General features: G+C 49.8%; 4 protein-coding genes; 3 read left to right on the top strand and 1 right to left on the bottom strand.

Moving 5' to 3' along the window:
• Nucleotides 1-2280: 2280 nt before the first annotated feature.
• Nucleotides 2281-4434, top strand: FFUJ_09755 (related to protein tyrosine phosphatase PPS1; the record flags this gene model as incomplete). XM_023568309.1 has 2 exons in its annotated part: nt 2281-4066; nt 4127-4434. The coding sequence occupies 2 exons, from the start codon at nt 2281-2283 to the stop codon at nt 4432-4434; spliced, it is 2094 nt and encodes a 697-aa protein (XP_023435528.1).
• Nucleotides 4435-5263: 829 nt separating this feature from the next.
• FFUJ_09756 (probable Autophagy-related protein 18) lies at nt 5264-6808 on the bottom strand (the record flags this gene model as incomplete). XM_023568306.1 has 4 exons in its annotated part: nt 5264-5312; nt 5367-6478; nt 6531-6685; nt 6748-6808. The coding sequence occupies 4 exons, from the start codon at nt 6806-6808 to the stop codon at nt 5264-5266; spliced, it is 1377 nt and encodes a 458-aa protein (XP_023435527.1).
• Nucleotides 6809-8091: 1283 nt separating this feature from the next.
• Nucleotides 8092-11544, top strand: FFUJ_09757 (probable Leucine carboxyl methyltransferase 2; the record flags this gene model as incomplete). XM_023568305.1 has 7 exons in its annotated part: nt 8092-8160; nt 8229-8452; nt 8511-8881; nt 8939-9969; nt 10052-10684; nt 10740-11036; nt 11095-11544. 7 exons carry the CDS (start codon nt 8092-8094, stop codon nt 11542-11544), a joined length of 3075 nt encoding a protein of 1024 aa, XP_023435526.1.
• A 3455-nt stretch (nt 11545-14999) lies between these two features.
• Nucleotides 15000-17886, top strand: FFUJ_09758 (uncharacterized protein; the record flags this gene model as incomplete). XM_023568304.1 has 5 exons in its annotated part: nt 15000-15160; nt 15225-15279; nt 15344-15850; nt 15914-16099; nt 16150-17886. The coding sequence occupies 5 exons, from the start codon at nt 15000-15002 to the stop codon at nt 17884-17886; spliced, it is 2646 nt and encodes an 881-aa protein (XP_023435525.1).
• Nucleotides 17887-18691: the final 805 nt, after the last annotated feature.

Below are 18691 nucleotides of genomic sequence, written 5' to 3'. Positions count from 1 at the left end.
CGCAAGCCTCACCTGGCTTGCCTGGTTTGATTCCTCTTCTGTAATCCTAGATGTATGAGACCGAATGCCGGTAGTTCGAGACCTCTGGATGCTAAGATGAATAAGGAGATTCTCTGGGGTCTTCGTGGGTTAGGGGTGGAGTCCGGAGAAGGGCGCTTGCCAGCCATGCTGATTTCTAGGATACCCTAGGTACCTCCCAGGATAAGCAAGGTCTAGTAGCTAAGTAGCTAGCTGACTTACTGCTGCTGATCGTGTGATGTGACTCTGGGAGTATGCATGTTGTGGGTTTATGATAGAGCCAGAGACTACGGATAGTTTATGACGCTTCTCGATGAATAAATTGTATTGATGGATAGTTGATCTATTTTGGACAAGTTCGTTCAGGTGTTTATTGTTGGCCAAGATGTGAACGCAAAGGAGGACTGTAAAATAGCAGTTGGAGGTCTGTTGCGAATGGGCGGCACGGGAAGCATTAAGTTTAAGGTGGTGGGGAGAGCAAGAGAGTGGAGTCCAGGGAGCTCTATCCTCCACTGCCCTCAGCGCAGGGCGCTAATGCACCGCGGCTTTGTCTTGGGTCTGGCCCGTGGTGTCCTCACTGAACTCCGCCTCAATACTGGCCTCACATTGGCATATGGTCGACGCTGCGAAGATCTCATGTTCTCGAGCGCATCTGATATCAGTAGATTCTCCATCTGCCTACTAATTTACTGTGTCTACTTAGGTAAGTTGGTCCCTAATCCTTGCGCATTTCATACAGTCTGATAACCTCAATCCTGCATCACTTTCACAGCCAATCATGCTGAGACTCTTGGTTGTTCAGCCCGTGCTTCTGAATCTAAGGTGCACTGTGACCCAAGCCTAGCGCGATGTGGGAGGCAGTTCCCCGCTTCTGGATGCAGCTCCCCACTGAATGCCGGTGCTGGTCTTGCTTGATTGGTCCGTGCCCCTAAACCACCTGTGGTCGTTCGGCCACTATCACAACATTGCAATCCGTGGATGGTTTGGGTTTGGATGTTCTCTCAGTCTCAAGCGATTCAGCAAACACCAGCCAGCCAATTCTCTTCGTCAATTACTGCAGACTGAGCTTGTTCTTGGTAAGTACTGTACCGAGATACAAGATAACTCGGGCATGCGCTTGCGTGGTATAGGCTGAGGGAAACACTGTGCAGCGCGGTACCTACTGGGCAGCACACCTTCAAAAGAGACTACCTTACCCTTATCAGTATGTATACATACATACCTACATATCTTACTTAGCATTCGCCATCCATGTACTCACTCATCCAACCAACCGCGCTGCCAAATCACCCAACCAACAAAGCCAAAAAACAGTACCGAAACCAAATCACCACCACCCACCACCACCATTACGAAACCATCCTCTATCGACTACCTATCCATCCGATTGCCGGCCGTGGTCGTCCGTTCCCCTCTTCTCTACTCGACTCTCCTCCTCCTTCATCTTCTTGGTCATTGTATTCATCTTATCCTCGATGACATCGCTTAATATTTTCATGGTAGACTATTGACATCCCTCTCTGTGCCTCCCATTGTGTTTTTGCTCGCGACCGTCTCACTTCTTTCGCCTGCCGCCGTCGATCGACCATTTCGCTAAAAACAGTGTCGATTCCCAAAGCGTCATCGCCTCGCTTACTGCTTTGTTATCTACTGTCTGCCGTTACGAGCTTCTTGGCGATTCGATCGATATATTCTTCCTTACCACTGCCACTGCCCCTGCCATTGCTTCGCGGCGGCATCGACGATATTGTACGTTCGGGACCGAGTCTTTACTTGACCATTCATTCATAAGCATAACTCCCCTTTCCCCAATCCAATTCTCTGGGATCTATCGACCCGCAATCTCCATCCCATCGCTCTCATTCCACCCAGCGATCGCTGTGGCTTATTTTCTTGTGCTCTGTCTCATATCCTGAGCTCAGGCATGTGCAACGATTGCTCGCCGCCCGCCCATTTGCAACAACAAATCCGTATATGCCTTGTCTATACTTGCATCTGTTTCCAAGAGTCCGTTTGATTACTGTTTCCCCAAAGGTTTTGAGGCTGAGTCGAAGAGGAAATTGCATTTCTAGTCTGAAAACGGCCTCGAAATACTGTCTGACTGTCCGATCGAATTACTAGACACCCCATCTGGGCCATATTTTTGTATAACATACTGCTTTTGAACCCGCCCAGTCCCTAATTCGATTACGCCAGTCGGAACTGTTTCTTGCCATTACAAGCTGTCCAACATAAGCTACATATCTACCCCCCTTCGTTGATATGACTACCGTCGCCCTCGCTCGACCAATTCCGCCTCACCGTCCTTCGTCTACCATAACTCCGCCACTCTCTCTTGAATCTAGCTCTAGTTCTACTTCGCCATGCTCAATTCCCGTCCCCAATAAGCATCTTCCCATATGTCCTACTGGACCTGCTCGCCCAGACGAGCCTCATACTCCGCCGCCATCACCTCCGTCTCAAGACCAGCTGCAACAGACCTCTGCTTTATATCCGCTTGACGGCTTCAAAAGACTTGAGTCGAGCGAGCTTTCTATTTATGAGCTTGATGCATCAAATGTCGCCCAGGCCCTGGACGTTGCTTCACGACAACCGCTGCCTGACCCGGCTCTGGTTTTCCCATGGTTTCATGGTCTACACCCGCAGAACCATGTTCAACAGTCCTTCTTTGCTACTCGACGGCGGCCTCTTCGGCGCACCCCCTCTTGCCTGAGATCTGTCACTCTTGTCAAAGCTGACGGAGATCTAAATTGTGCGCGGCTGAAGGGGGCGGTTGCTCCGAATGAGATCGTTCAAGCAAACAAGCCCACCGAGTTTATTGATGCGGATCCTCGGGAGGGGTTTTCTGTGAGGAACTTCCAAATCCAGACAGTAAAAACTGCAGTCTTGTCGGACATAATCGTCTATGGTGGAGATTTGATCAAAACTCGTAAAGTCGCATGGGATATCGCGAGTGCACAGAAGCGGTGGCGCGAAAGAAATGAGGATCAGGGTGTTTGGATGCCCGAGTATCATACTTTTGTTTGCACAAGTCCATTCTCAGAATTCGAAGAAAATCACCCTGAAATAGTGGCCGTAGACGCCTCCAGCCACTTGACAGGCAATGTCCTTGATTTCTTCAACCAGGAGAGACGAGAGATGTGGGCCATGACGGAGGCATCCGAGTTTTCCAAGAATGTCTTCATGGGCCCTACGCCTGAGCAGGGAAGCCCTGAAGAGCAGAAGTATGACATTTTGATTGAGTGCAGCGACCTTGGTCGGCTGAACCCATTGGCTCTCCAGCTCATTGCTGAAAGCCCTGATGATGACAACAAGCAGCGGTTCTTTGATTTCCCATCATCCGGAAGTATTCTTCCACCGACCTGGTCACATTCCGAAGCAGACGGTATCCTTGAAACATGTAAATGGATCTACCATCTCGCCCATGGCTCGTATCCCGACCCTGAATCAGCATTGGGCACAGATGATCTGGACGCCGAGGGAGACTCGCCTATGCCCTCAGACCAGCAACCTATCTTTGACGTCAAGCCTCGCAAGATCTTACTCCATTGCGCTGATGGCTATACTGAGTCGACTATGTTGAGCATCGCCTATTTTAGCTACAGTACGGGACGGCCTGTTCCTGAAGCATGGCTTAAACTCCATACTGAAAAGAAGCGGAATTTCTTCGCTTATCCCACCGACGTCGCATTATTAACCTCAATCACACCACGACTGCTCCGGGAGTCTCCTGTTTGCAAAGGCCTGAGCCTGACTGAAATCACTCATTTGACCAGGGATGAGCCAAACTGGTTTGCTGCCCTGGATGGATCATTCCCAAGTCGAGTCTTGGATTACATGTACTTGGGTAATCTGGGCCATGCTAATAATCCAGATCTCCTACGGGCCCTTGGCATCACTCAGATCCTGAGTGTGGGCGAGACAGCCATGTGGCGAGAGGGAGACCTTGAGGACTGGGGCAAGGAGAATGTTTGCGTGGTTCAGGGCGTTCAAGACAATGGCATTGATCCATTGACCGAGGAATTTACTCGATGTCTCGAGTTTATTGGTAAGTCTTATGCCCCGGCAGAAGGCCATGGAACTTGCGGAAACTAATTGCGAGAAACAGATCGGGGCCGTCGAAATGGCACTGCAACATTGGTGCACTGCCGCGTGGGAGTTTCTCGCAGCGCTACTATCTGTATTGCCGAAGTGATGCGATCGAAGCAAATGTCTTTCCCTCATGCGTATTGCTATGTCAGAGCCCGACGCTTGAACGTAATTATTCAACCACATCTTCGATTTGCCTACGAACTTTTAAAGTATGAGGAGGCGCTCCAGCAGGACGGTGATCCAGACGCCGAAGTCAAACGAACCTTGGAGTGGGCAGAGATTGCACGGGAGATCGCACTCATGAACCGACCATATTCTCGATAAAGTTGCATTGTTAGTGCATCCAGCAATTTTCCAGCGTGTGTTTTGGTCCAGATTACCACACAGCTAGAGGAACCGTATGAACCAACTCTTGAACTTTGTCTGTCGGTTCATTTCGCGCGTGCCTGGAGTGCTTTTGCGGAATAGTCAATACTGGACATACTGGTCTTTGATATACCGCGTTTTGGCATAAAAGAATGATTGGGGATTCGAAATGGGATCGGCGCTTGTTGGTCCTGGACAAAGATGGAGACCCTCAAAGGGTTGTTCTTTTTGGCGTTGCTTGGCCGCTGAGTTGCTTAGTTGCTTTATTTTCTGGCTTGTACCTGGGTTTGTGTCTCAGTGTTTGTTCGTTTTTGTTCACACCTGAAGTTCGGATTTACTGGATACAATGATGAACCACAATGGGTTATGATTGCGTTCGATTGCTTTGGATGAACGCATATCTGCTCCTTCTTTGCCTTCTACGTACATACGGCAGGATTTATGTGGAAAAGTTCATGGCTACCTCTAAATTGTAATGTTGAAACTGCCATTTCCAGTGACAGAATATTCTATCCCAAATTATTCCGCTCCCCTCCGCCCCCCTTCCGCCCATTGCTAGTACCTTTCGACGACACCCGTGGACGATGTTTGGAAGTATAACAAACAAAAAAGGGTACTAACTAGAGAAAAGGATATCCTACCGCAAAAGAGATTATTAGTGTTAAAAAGATTCCAGACCCGATGAACGCCGGTAGCAATGCTTCCGCTCCATTAATCAACCTCGCGCAGAACACAAGGCTGATCTGCTATTGTCGCATCAGTTTCCGTTGGCCTTTGTAGGGCTACGCTAGTTTCCATAACCTGAAGCGTCGCCTTTGTCGTCACCCTCCAGGACACTTTGACCTCGACAATCAGTACATCTGTCTTTTCAGCATTGGAGGAGTACTTACGAGAATTGCCTGACCAGGTAACCTTCTCCGCCGTGTTCCATGTCAATATTGTAAACGTAAAAGCCGCCATCGCTAGTGACAACCATTACTTGGGGACTGCTACTACTCATCGCTACAACGCTTCGTAAGGGACCTCCTGGAGCATCACGTAGAGCTCTTGAAGTCCCCGAAGGAACTGTAGATTTTGGTATCTTGATGTAAGCGAAATCGCGTAGAGGTTCCCACATTTCTGTTACGGATTGAGGTAGGTAGGACCCCACGACACCAGCAACTCCTCGGCCCATTATTTGTGAAGAGCGACGAAGCATACTACTGAATGAGCCGCTCTGTCTTGTATGACCTGCGCTGTTGCTGCTACCTGCGCCATTTCCAGACGAAACGACATCAGAAGATTCGTTCTTGGGCGAGTCGCCTGCACTGGTGCCTGGGGATTCGGAGTCATCGAAGCTCCTTGCTCGAGACCAACGATCCTGCCGCTGTGAGCCCGGGGATTCAATGGGCGCCCCAGCCGCGGTATTGTTTCCTGGAGGGGCTCCGAGCCGGAAGATATGAACCGTATCTGAAGTCGAAGAGACACATAATAGCGTCGAGCTCAGATTAAATGACATGCTGTAGATAGTGGATGGGTAGGTTCCACGTCGAAATTGATATAGCTTTTGGCCCTTTGGTACCGAAAAGACACGAATGATAGTGCCTGTCTCGCTGGCTGTAGCGAGCAGAGTACCCTCATTATTGAGACAGATGCAGCACAACGGCGAGCGATGCGCCTCGATGACGTTCACAGCTTTCAGGGTAAGAGTATCGAAGACCAACACTTCGCCTGACGTAGGCGCAACAAAGGCCGAGTGAGGAGGTGCGTGAGCAGGGCGCCGGGCGTCGGGATCTTCTCGAGGCTTGGGCAGGGGATAGGCGATGAAACAATTCTCGGAGGAAGGTGAGAGGGCGCATATAGCAGAAGGATTCGGCGAAGTCGGGATCGTATGCAGGAGGCTCATGTTGCTGATATCGTAGAGGTATATTTCATCCTCAAGAACCACCGCCAGGCGCTTTCGGTTCAATCGGACAGCTAGGACGGCGGAGGGAAAGGTAAGTTCGCAAATGACAGATGCTCTCTAGTCCATTTGTGAGCAATGCAATCCCCTTTGACAAGCAGAGTTCCGGTACCTTAGTATTCTGAATTATGAGATGGCGAGGAGAAAGAATGAGAGCGACGAGGGAGGTCGAGAACAGCATCTCTATAATAGCAATGTTCCCATCGTCGCTGCTGAAGATTCGAGAGAAAGGATCGGTATGGTAGATGCGAAAGCCCTTGGAAGTACCTACGAAGAAGAAGCGCAGTTAGCTATAGCCACACGGTGCCAGGGAAGGGAAGCGACCATACCAACAGCAAGACAGCTGTGGTCTTGGTTGAAAGTGATGAAATTGAGGGTGGGAGTAGCCATGGCGTGTATCTATATGTCACAGAAATCCAGTTGCGACAAATACGATTGCGAGGAGTATTGTATGCGATTTCGGCAGGCAAGATAGGACCGAGCCTTTGCTTTGCGATATTGATTGTCCAGGCGCGAAGGGGGAAGCGATGCGACAGAGGCAGCCGGCGAACAATTGCAGGTCGGTCGGTACCTTGCAGCGTATGTTAATGCAGATTGCTCAACATGACACGAGTACGTGGTTCTCGAGGCTAGTTTTACAACTTTGGTTGAGATCAAGAGGTTGGGAATGACCGTCCGTGGAGCGCGCTGCAACGATCAAATGGATGGCGTCGGTGGGGGGGACGCCGTCCAGGTGACCGCAAACGACAATAGGCGAACAGTGATGAGTACGGGTGTAAGCGTGAGCTGCCTTGCGTGCTCAGATCGAAGCAGTCCAGGCCGATATGCAACAGGTAGTCTGAGCTCACGGTTTGATATGAATCAGTAGCAATGGTGTTGATAGAGGACAGTGAGACTGGGAGAAAGCTACTAACTTTGCTAGGTACCTAAGGTAAAGTAAGTACGCAGTGGTACCGTGCGTCTATCCAATAGGTACTTCCCCCAAACCTTAACTTCCACTGTGGATGAAGAGACAAACTGGAGCTGGAAGAGGGGGAGCTTCACAAGCACTAATTCCCTGAAAGGAACTGCACTACCAACCAGTCGCCAAAGAGTCAACAGGCAGGCACCTTGCTGGAAGCAGATCAAAACCGCAGAATTAGGAACAGCAACCGTGATGGAGTGAGAGAAGCGCAATGATGTTCGTTTCTAGGAGCACAAAGCCAGTAGAAAGGATCAATCGACGCCTGATGTATCTAAAAAAGAACAGCAAGACGGCCTTACCTAGGGTTAAGATCACGATGCCAGGCAGCCCGGCCATCCTGATGCCTTTTTTGGCGTGTGACGTCGATTTTCCGCATATCACACACCAATCGTTATCATGAAAGCGGTTCAACCGCTAAGCCAACCTGGTCAGCTACTACTACCATGCTGTCGACCTACTAAGTACTAGGGTAGGTGGGTGCCTTGGACGTTCCTCACCTAACGCTAGACCTAAAAGAATTACGACGGGCACAATTCACTAACAATTCTTTCTTTACATTGATTCTATCTATGGATTGAATGTCTTGACATTTGTATCCTTGGCATCTACCCATGTTCGGCAAATGATATTTTTGATACCGAGTTAACAGTTAGGATCTTTTGCATTCATTGGGCGTTTGACTTCGTGTTGCTAGCATCGCCTCATCAACATGGCCAAAGGAAACCCCCCGTCCACGAAAATGACCAGGACTCAAGCTCTGGACGACCAGATAATGGGGGTACGTCTTTCACTTATCAACGCATCTCGAACCATTCATATGCTGAGCTGAAATTTGCACTTCTATAGACAAACAGCAGTAGCATTGTTTCCAAGCGGAGCGTAGAAAGACTTTACTACCCAGATGAATTGCACTTTTTCCGTTACTTCGTGAACAAGTTCCAACGAAGAGCCCCTCTCATCAACCGTGGTTACTGGCTAAGGCTCAGAGCCATTGATGTGATCGTCCGCCAATTCGTCACCTCACCGAAGCCTGGGCGCAAGAAGGTGGTTATCAACCTGGGAGCAGGAAGGTGAGTAACCAACTATCCCACTTCCCCTCGAGATGTGTATGCTCAGACACGTTCACAGCGATGTTCTTCCGTGGCAGTCGTACCATCGCTATGGTGACTCTTGCGAGAACACATTATTCATCGATGTCGACTACCCGGATCTCATGCTCAGGAAGCGGGCTATTGTTCTCGGAACACCGCAGCTACATGAGTTGCTGGGTGACAGTCCGGCCATCAGCGAAAATGTCACGGATCAGATACTCCTGCGCAGCGACAAGTATTGCCAGATTGGCTGTGATCTCAGGGAACTGGAGTCTCTTCGAAACTGCCTCGAGTCATTCTTGAACTTGTGTGAATGTTCTGTGCTGTTTGTTGCCGAAGTATCCATAACTTACATGGACACATTCTCGGCCGATGCTCTGATTCAATGGGCTAGCTCTATTGGACAAGGTAAGAAATCTCAAAGTTGCTGTCGGAATGGTACAACTAAAACTGATCGAAAACAAGCCGAGTTCTGCCTTCTGGAACAGATTCTTCCCCACGGGCCTGACCACCCCTTTGCCAGCACAATGCTGAAGCATTTTAATAAACTCAATACATCCCTAAAATCGGTTGACAAATACCCAACCGTAGAAAGCCAGCGCCGTCGATTTCAGGAACGGGGTTGGAGCAGCGTCGATGTCTGGGACCTTTGGGAGGCCTGGAATAGCGATTTGTTTCTTGACTCAACCGAAAGAGCTGCCCTTGACGACGTTGAACCTTTCGATGAATGGGAGGAGTTTGTCCTATTTTCAAGACACTATGTCGTGCTCCATGCCACGGCTTATCATAGAGATGAAAGAGGTGCGGGCCAATGTGGCCACGTTGGTGTTTCCAGCAAGTATGTCAAAGCAAATGTGACCTCATTAGGCTGGTTGGGGGCTCCCAAACGTCGATTTGGTGCGCCTCTGATAGCTTACAATCCAGAGGGAGACAAATATCTTATTAACTCTTTGGGGATGGGTGTTAAAGCAAGACTCGACTCCTGTGATATCTATTCTCTTCAGCAGGACAGTATAGCTCTGGAGATGTCACCTGCTGGACCAACTGCAAGACTCTGTCACGCAACTGTCGACATTGGACATCTTGGCACTTTACTTATTGGAGGCCGTGCTTCTCCATCAAAAGCTCTCAATGACTGTTGGATCTTCAAGAAGGACTCCAACCGTTGGGAAAAGACCTTCGATCTCCCTGCACCATTGTTCCGGCACTGCGCTGTTCATTTACCAGGCTCATCTCTTGCACTTGTTCTTGGTGGCAAGACAGGACCTTCCGAGATTTCACATGATTACTATGTGTTCCACCCTGTCAATGGGTGGCTCAAGTGTTCAGTGACTGGCGCTAAACCCAGCTCTACTTTTGGGGCACTTGCCGTTGCTTCACCAAATCCCGGAAGCAAGCATGGCACCTTCGAGGGACTGATGGCTGGCGGAATAAGTAAATATGGTAAAATCAACGAGCAGGCTTATTTCTGGACTATCAATGTCTCGACCAATGTGGTATGTTGACTGTATACAAAAGACGGGCTGGCTGTTTGCCGACCTGAGGAGCACCAGGTTCAATTTACTGACGGAAAAATAGCCACACATTCACTTTGAAATAGTCACTGACTCGCATGGCTATGCAAGGTCACTTTCAGTCTTTGGTGCCCAAACAGCAGGCGTGGAGTCCTTGCACTTCGTATGCGGTGGCGTGGGACAGGATCCATCGTCACAAGGCCAATCTATGACTTGCATTTCGGTCAAAGATGGGCACTTGGAAGAATTCAATGTCGACTTGAGAAATGATGCCAGGCAATTGCCTTTCATGGTTGGCTCTGCGACTGTTTCTTCTGGCTCTGAGCTTGTTGTTTTGGGTGGAGGAGCGACCTGTTTCTCCATGGGAACATTCTGGGATGCCGGCGTCTACAAGATCGACCTCAAGGATCCTCTCACGGAAATGCCACATATCCAGCCGGCGAACTGTAGCCCAGCCTCAGTCAACTATCAGGATTCGCCTAAACTTGCACATCAAACAACCACCATTGATTGGCATCAGCCGACTCTCCAACCCTCGATCAAGTCGATTGCAAGAATCAAGCTACAATCGAAATTGGACTTTGAACAACTGATCGAGAATAGAAGGCCAGTCATCATTGAGAGCTTAGACCTGGGTGGCTGCGTGGATAAATGGAGCCCCGAATACATGGTCCAGCGCGTGGGCCAGACGAAAGAGGTTTGCCCCTGAGCTTGCCCCAAGCCTAGCCGCCTCTACTGATGCGAGATACCAGATTGTTGTACATGAATGTCAAAGTTCAGCAGGCAAGATGGACTTCAATTCCAAGAACTTTCGTTATGTTACCGAACCATTCTCGGCGTTCATGGCCAAAGCTGCTAGAGGTGAAGCGGTGTATTTAAGAGCTCTCTCGGAAGCAAAGCCTACGGAGTTCCCAGCCAATCTTCAAGACGACTTCCCAACTCTTGCTGACGACTTTCAGTTGCCAGAAGAACTTAGTTTGATCAAGGATCGGATGTTCAGTTCCGTGCTGAGGATATCCGGTCGAGCAAAGATGTGGCTACATTACGATGTGAGTAAACGTGGAAATTATGAGCTGCCATGTTTGGCTAACCAGCCGAGGGCGTCAGGTCATGGCAAACGTCTATACTCAGATCCAAGGATCAAAGCGAATGATCCTCCTACCGCCAATGGACGTTAACAATCTGGCATTTGCGCCAGGTGCCTCAAGCTCAAGTCTTGATGTTTTGTCAGCCCTAGATAAGCAGGAGTTGGTGTCGACGACCAATCCGTACGAAGCTATTCTTAACCCGGGTGATCTCCTGTATATTCCAGCGATGTGGCTCCATACTGCTAGCCCAACCACCGATCTCAGCGTTGCGGTCAATGTCTTCTTTCGTGACCTGGACAGCGGTTATTCAACAGGCCGAGATGTGTATGGTAACCGGGATCTGGCAGCGTATGAGAAGGCACGGCAAGACATCAGCCGGATTGTAAAGAGCTTTGACCGTCTGCCATCTGAAATCCGCGATTTCTATCTAAAAAGACTCGCCGATGAGCTGCTTCACAAACAGCACTGATGAAGGAAACCGATGGACGGGCCCGAACGATCGGAGGCGGAAGGTGAGAAGACTCTGTAATTAAAGATCACGCACGTCCTGGGTCCCATGCGCTGCGTTTCACCCCAACAGCGAATCTATGAGGAACCTTACGGATACTCGGGCTTTCTTTAAGCTCGAGAGACCGCTGCGGGTGAACTCAGCGTTTAACGTTAAGATGGATTTTAATCCAATGAGACGGATTGTCTTTGGCTAAATTCAATCGGCCAGTGGGGTTGACCTTTGATGGTTGAATGTACCGCGCGCACACACACACATGCACACCACCCACCAATTATTCTCTCCTATTACGAGGTTCGAGCACACTTAAAACATCATAATTACGCTTGAGTTTGCATATCACATTGCATCTCTCGAATGGGAGTGTTTCTCTATGCTAGAGTGCTGCTTGCCCCTTGCAGAAGCGTTGGCTATTAGCCCCGAGGCCCGCCCAACACCTAGCTCGCCAGATGGAAGAGCTGAAGCAGATAGCTGATTCCCAGATCCACATTCAGTGTCCCCTTCGATCGTGCGCTTATCCGATGGATCTGGGATAGCTATAAGCGACGCTACGATCATTAACAAGCCTGAAGCCTCCCGAAGCCTGTAAAGAGACACAGGGGCTTTCCGGCTTGATCATCGCATATACATTTGACGTGAGTCGCATCAGTCTGGTGATGCCAGTATGTTTATGGGACGAGGAGACATGTGGAACGACAAAAGACCTTGGTTGAAGCATGCTAAAAATGCTTCGACTTTGTGGATCACGCAACCTAGCGCCACAGCTAAAGTGAGATATTCCCGGGCCCTCATTGTCGTCAGGTAGCTGACATCACGACAAAGCAAAACGCTGGTCACAGCGGGCCGGCCACATTATTACGTTGCGTTTAGACAATACACCAAACAGTTACTGTGCGGCCCAGGATATGGCGCCCCCACAGTACATACTCATATGCGATAGCATGATGGTCAGCTTGCTACACTCGCGCCATGACAAGTCATTGAAACCCTTGAAGGTCTGAAGGGCTATCTCGCGATTAGAGTTTACAAAAAGGGAGAGCAAGACAAGAGGTGGAGGGTTTCCCTTCCGGATAGCTTAACATGATCCAATAGACTGAATGGATGAGCGTTGGTGGCATTGCATTCCAGTCTGAAATCTGGGCTCTCAGACACTATCTCAAGTACGTACCGAGTACCGAGGACTCTCACGACTACCCCATGGCAACAACGCATGTCCACTCCCGTCCGTGCTTAGAGTGAGACCGAGGCTTATAGTTGAAGCGGGCTGTGACGACGCGGCGGGAGAACCGAAACCAAAAAGCTTAACGTACGCAGAATATATGGGGGAGAGTCGAGCATCGTATTAGCACCACTGAGTTTTGAAGCGTGACGGCCATCGAGAGCATGAAGAAAACCTGGTCACCAAAGAAAACCCAACTGCATCATTGAGTTGGCTCTATACCTTGCTGTGAACACTGTCGGCAAAGCGAAAAACACATGCAACTTTCAAAGATAGACAGACAATGCCAATGCACACCAATCTCTAGATGGTCAAGGCCGGCCGACTCTTCCGCTCCCTCTCCCAAAGGTGTTCCAAGAGCGACCTTACGCAAGACAGACGCCATCAAATTAATTACCGTGTTGTGCTGTGTTGTGCTATAACTGCTATCAGCTGAGCTTGTCCTCAATTTCGGCAACATGGTAACAGACAGTGACACAAACATAACATGTTGGCTTATCAATTCCGCAAGCCACTGGCTTGCGGATCAAGACTCGAATGGATTCCGCAACACGATACAACCGGGATCCGTAGCGAACGAGACCAATGATGAGAGGGAAAGCAAAAACAAACTGCGGGTGAGATCTGACCACCTAGTCTAGGAATCCCAGCTTGCGATATCCGTACCCAAGCTTGCCAAGTATCAAGATCTTGGATCGACGTTGTGTCGCTAATAAAGTTTAACAACAAACGAGCTCAGACCACGCACACAGACACACACTATGTACATACAGTAATCCAGGAGGAGGCCATTTATCCCTGCCACTTCAGATCTCCATCTCATTACCATTTGCAATTTCCCGGCAACATGGTAAAGCCAGATTCTCTTGGCTCCTTGTCTTCAGCGCAGGTTCCCGTGAGTCTGGCTTAGAGGGAAACACTTGTGCCTTGACCAGCATTTCATTGTTTGTTGGGTGGGTGGACAACGCTAAAGGAATGGAAGCAGAGATGCAAGATAAGCGACAGATCTGCTTGCTCAATCGCCCTTTGGCTTGGTCTGGATGACCTGGATCTTTTCTTCTTTTACCCATGCCTGTGCCGTTGCCGTTGCCGTTGCCGTTGATGCTCATCAATGCAGCCGATGCTAGCTGGAAGTGAACAAATAGCGGCATGAGCTCTTTTTACTTACTTCGCCAAGCCTGCAACTTCAAGTCCCGAATGCTCCGGCCTCGACGAATCGCAAGGCGTGAAAGTCTAGGGTTGAGGTATCGTGAGACACCTGGTTACGTTATGTCGTGCTGTGTTCCCCCCTCTCCCTGCAGGTCTGTTCCAAATCATCTTGGGGCCTTAGCACACCCCCTGCACTCAGCTCTCCATCCCCTTGCTTGCTTTTCCCTAGCAGGAAGGCAGACAGGGGAGAAAGAGCATGATCGGCTATCCAGCACTGGTCCCAAGAACCTGGTAAAATGATCTGAATATCTGTTGGTAGCAAGTGTCGATGTCTTTTCCAGATCCAGAATCGTCATGGATGTTGGCTACAGTATAGTGCAGAACCTACTTGGTACATTGCTCCGTCTTGTAGAACCGAGAAGGCGGCATTCAGACCAACTTCATGCTATCGCCTCTTGTCCAACCCTTCGTCATCCCTAAGGAAGCAACTCGATCACGCTAGCAGGTTGGTGAGATATGGTGACAGCCTCCGGCACTAATCTCCAGAACTTAATGCCCGTTGTACGAAATTCGGGAACCATGGCTTGTCTTAGCGCCATCATCTTAATGAAGCAGGGAAGCCATCAAGCCACAGCTGGGCGGCCACCATGCTCCATTGGTCTAAGACTCGGGGCCCTCAAAAGAGATCGCACTTACTAGCTAGCACCTTTGGCTCTTGTTGAGCGCCAAGCATCTCATTGTCCACGTCTTTTCTCTTTGTGGCAACCAGAATGCAGGCTTCTCCCTTGTGTTGGATCCAGAAACCCCAGCTGCTGAGTGGACGACCAGCTCGCGTCAAGTCCTTAATGCCTATCCGTAGTGGCTAGGCCAAAATGGCAAACTCCACCAGAAACAGCCATCGGGTCCTCCTCGTCCTCGCTACCTGACATGCGGGTGTCAGTTAAGAACATCTGTTGTCCCAGATGGCTTTGCTGTTTTGTCTGAAACCTTTGCTATCCTCAAATACGGCGGCAGCAACTTGTCGTTGCTCTTCCACGTACCTGCGACCATGTCTACGGAAGAGTTGCTGCAGCGGTATCAAGGTCATATCGTGCCTCAGAGCTACAATGCTGGGTTCGTTGCCCTGAGTTATGTCGTCAGCCTGGTCGGCGCTGGTTCAACCCTCGAGCTCATCAATCGAAGAACCGGTTTAAGGGGTCTGTTCAATCAGTATGTCTCTACCTTGATAACAAAATTCCCAGATTACTCCACACAAGGGTCCTGACCAAAACAGCCTCCTGCTCATGAGCTCAGCAGTTACGATGGGTGGAGTATCTATTTGGTGTATGGTAAGTCAGGTTGCGTCTTATTTCAAAATACCTGGTTAGACTTATTGTATCTTTGTTTCTGTAGCACTTCATCGGAAACAGAGCCATTGATCTTGCCGATGGTCAGCCGGAATTGCAGGTTGCCTATTCAAGCGGCTTCACTGCTATATCTTTCTTCGTCCCCATAATAGTTCTTCTCGCTGCCTTCATGGCTGTTGGCACCAACAACGTCGTTTCATGGTGGAGGCTTGTCGCAGGTGGTGTACTCTGCGGGACTGCAGTCTGCGGGATGCACTACCTTGGTAACGCTTCTATCAACAACTATACATGCGTGTACCAGCCGTCATACGTCATCGGATCGGCTATCATCGCCATTGTTGCAAGTAATGTGGCATTGGCCATGTTTTTCGTATTTCGGGCGATGTGGGCGAATGCATGGTGGAAGCGAGTCATCTCAGCCGTTGTCCTCGCCGGGGCTGTGTCTGGGATGCATTGGTGCGCTTCTGTGGGCACTCGTTATCGACTGAAGAGGATCAAGCCCAACGGCAATGAGCCATCGAGGACAGGGACCGTTGTTGTTGTCATTTGTTTGGTAAGCACATGGGCGCCCAGGTCTCTTGTAATACTAAAAATAAGGAGTGTTAACACAGAAAAGTCATTAGGAGCCTGCTTCATCATTGCCACTTCGGCTATTCTTCGAGCTAGGAACATGAGAAGGTCCGCCCTTCGTGCCCAGCAGATCACTCTTGCAGCAGCGGTCTTCGATAAAGGAGGAAGAATTCTCGTTGACCCTGATGGATACATCCCAAGCACCGTGGTGACTGATTCTTTCCTGGAAAAGGTGAGACTATACTCCGGCCAGGGTGTCGCAAATGATGCTGAACATAGCAGAATGCCAAGGAGGGTTTTAATACCGGTCACCCGCTGTTCCATTGGATGTACCAAGCATCAAGAAACTGGAATATGATATGGAGCCTTGTTGGGGGAATGAGACAACATGTGTCACAACTTCCACATTCCCGCACTCATAAAGATGGACGACGAGGCATCCAGCTTGTGAGTGAACATGGCGAGACTATCGACAGCTATGACATGATATTCCGAGAGCTTTTTTGTCTCGCCGCAGCTGCTCTTGCTGATAGACTTCGTGAGGACTTGGCATCCATTGGAGTTTTGTGGGATCAAATCCTGCCGACGGGTGCCAACGGTAGACGGCCTCGGCCCCAACTGCGCAAGCAGTCAAATGCTGGGGCAGGATTGGAAGGCAGTGAAGCTAACGAGGAGGTCCAGAACAGCCTGGATGTTACGGAGAAGGGCCTACATATGGAAAACAACGACTATGGGCGTGGATCTCTGATGTTCCTTGTCCGCCGTTCCGAGTCGGTTCGCGATACTGAGCGGCTGATATCCACTGGATATCGGTTTGCCGAGTTGCACCAAGTCAGCGATCTCATCAAATCGAGTATGCAGATCAAAACCCATGACTTTGAGACAAAACTGAGGGAGATGGCTACATATACAAGTGAACACAATCACATCCGCCGGGGAACTCACCTGGGCTTCTTTGCTGTCCGAGCTCGTGTCAGTTCTGGCTTCGAAGTCTTGGTGAGGAAAGGCGCACGCCATTTACTCCCATCCATACCCTTCCCTTTTGAGAATCTTGAAGACTGGCAAATGCACTACCTCAGGAGGTTCGAGAACGTGCCCGTATCTAAGATCGTTGAGAAGTGCAAGGAAGACTCTCAACGGAGTGATCGAGAGGCCGAGTTCGCTGGGCAGATTGCAGATACCATCAAAGCGCTCCGCGAATCGACACAAGAGCCCTTGCTCGAGGATGCGATTCTCACATCAACAGCATTCCGCATACCTTGTCGTGGGGATGAGAAGCGATTGGAGGCAACCATGATAGCTGTGAGACTCGTGATTCCGATTCATTCGGTATTATCAAGCCCCAACTGCGAGTTTGTGCCCCTCAGCTTTTTCAGAATGCGTCAAGTATCGACCCAGTCCTATCAGGAGTTTACTCGAGGGCTACACCAGGAGTTTGGCCACATCGCGAAGACCGCGAGGCGCCATGAGGGCTCCCAGGATACGATCAGTCCCTCCCTGTCTAGTCGGTGGCCGTTCGCGCGATCAGAGACGACTCGAAGTTCGCGAACTAGAGGAAAGTCGCTCTCAAGAATATCTGGGCACGTTGTATCGTCAAATGACTCCGGGAGTTCCAGCTCGACCATCAACCTTTGCTCGCCAGGGACTAACGCACGAACGCAGTCAATCGACTCAGGGGAAGGATCGAGCACATACGTCCCGCGACAGGAGCCACTGCAAGCCACCCCATCATATGGCGGCATCATGGTGTTTCAAGAGATTACTGTAGATGTACAAGAAGGAGGTGAGACGGCTGCCAGGAAGCCAAGTCACGGTTCTGAGGCCGACACAATAACAATTGAGAGAACAATATCCAAACCGTCAGCTGCAGCAGGTATCGAGCTGCAGGCGATGGGGCATTTCGGCGCCAACGATATTGGCACTCAGTTATCCAACGATATCGAGGCTGGTAAAGGGGGGCACAGCTATGTTACGTGTTTTGTTGATATCCTGTTTGCGAAGACGGTAGAGAGTCGCTAGGGAAGGGAGAGGCTGGACTGGGTCGACGGATGGATGTTGTTTACAATGTACGCGTGTATATCCACCGCATTGCGTGTTTCCTTTGTTTGTTTCTAATGAAGTGCTGGACAGCGAGGTTTGGTGTTTGCTTCTTGAGGAGTGGGTGGCGTTTGGTTCTTCGATCGATGGATGGTCAGACAGACAGACAGACAGACATAGAAGATATTGCTACAAAATGGGGCAAGAGAAATATGGTTGATATTCTCACTCTACAATTGAGGCTTCAAGATTGAGATCAGAAGTCAGTTACATACTACAGTTATTGATTGTTGGTGAAGCTCACCTAAATAAGGTACCTACTACCATATTAAGTACCTACTATCTAAGGTAGGTACTAACTTGGGTAGGTGCCTCAGGTAAGGGTAGGTGCCGTACCTGATCTTGATCAGCTTTGATACGTACTGAAAGGTAGGTAGGTAAACCTTACCTACAGGTACGGTTCATCGCGCTTACCCCAAACCCAACTCCAAACCCCAGGGCAGACTCAAGGAGAAGGGGAGAACCCGAGCCTAACAGGAGACGTCTTGTCTTCCAATGGTTGTCTTGACTTGACATGTGCCAACACGTTCCGTCATATGGAGGTTTACCTCCACTGACTCTCTCCCTATCCCCCTCCCCTTCCCTCCTCTCTGCTCTCTCTTGTAGTTGCGGGTGTACCGTATTCAGTCTTCCGATATCGTCATTGCAGTGCGACCGAGACATCGTCCCCATCAATGTTGCATACCTAACCTAGTTACCTGTTCATTCTTGCAGACTCACAACTTCG

This window comes from Fusarium fujikuroi, chromosome FFUJ_chr09 (assembly GCF_900079805.1).
Source record: "Fusarium fujikuroi IMI 58289 draft genome, chromosome FFUJ_chr09".
Classification (NCBI taxonomy): Eukaryota; Fungi; Ascomycota; class Sordariomycetes; order Hypocreales; family Nectriaceae; genus Fusarium; species Fusarium fujikuroi.
The sequence above is the reverse complement of the archived record's forward strand: the minus strand, read 5'-3'. Positions and strand labels throughout refer to the sequence as shown.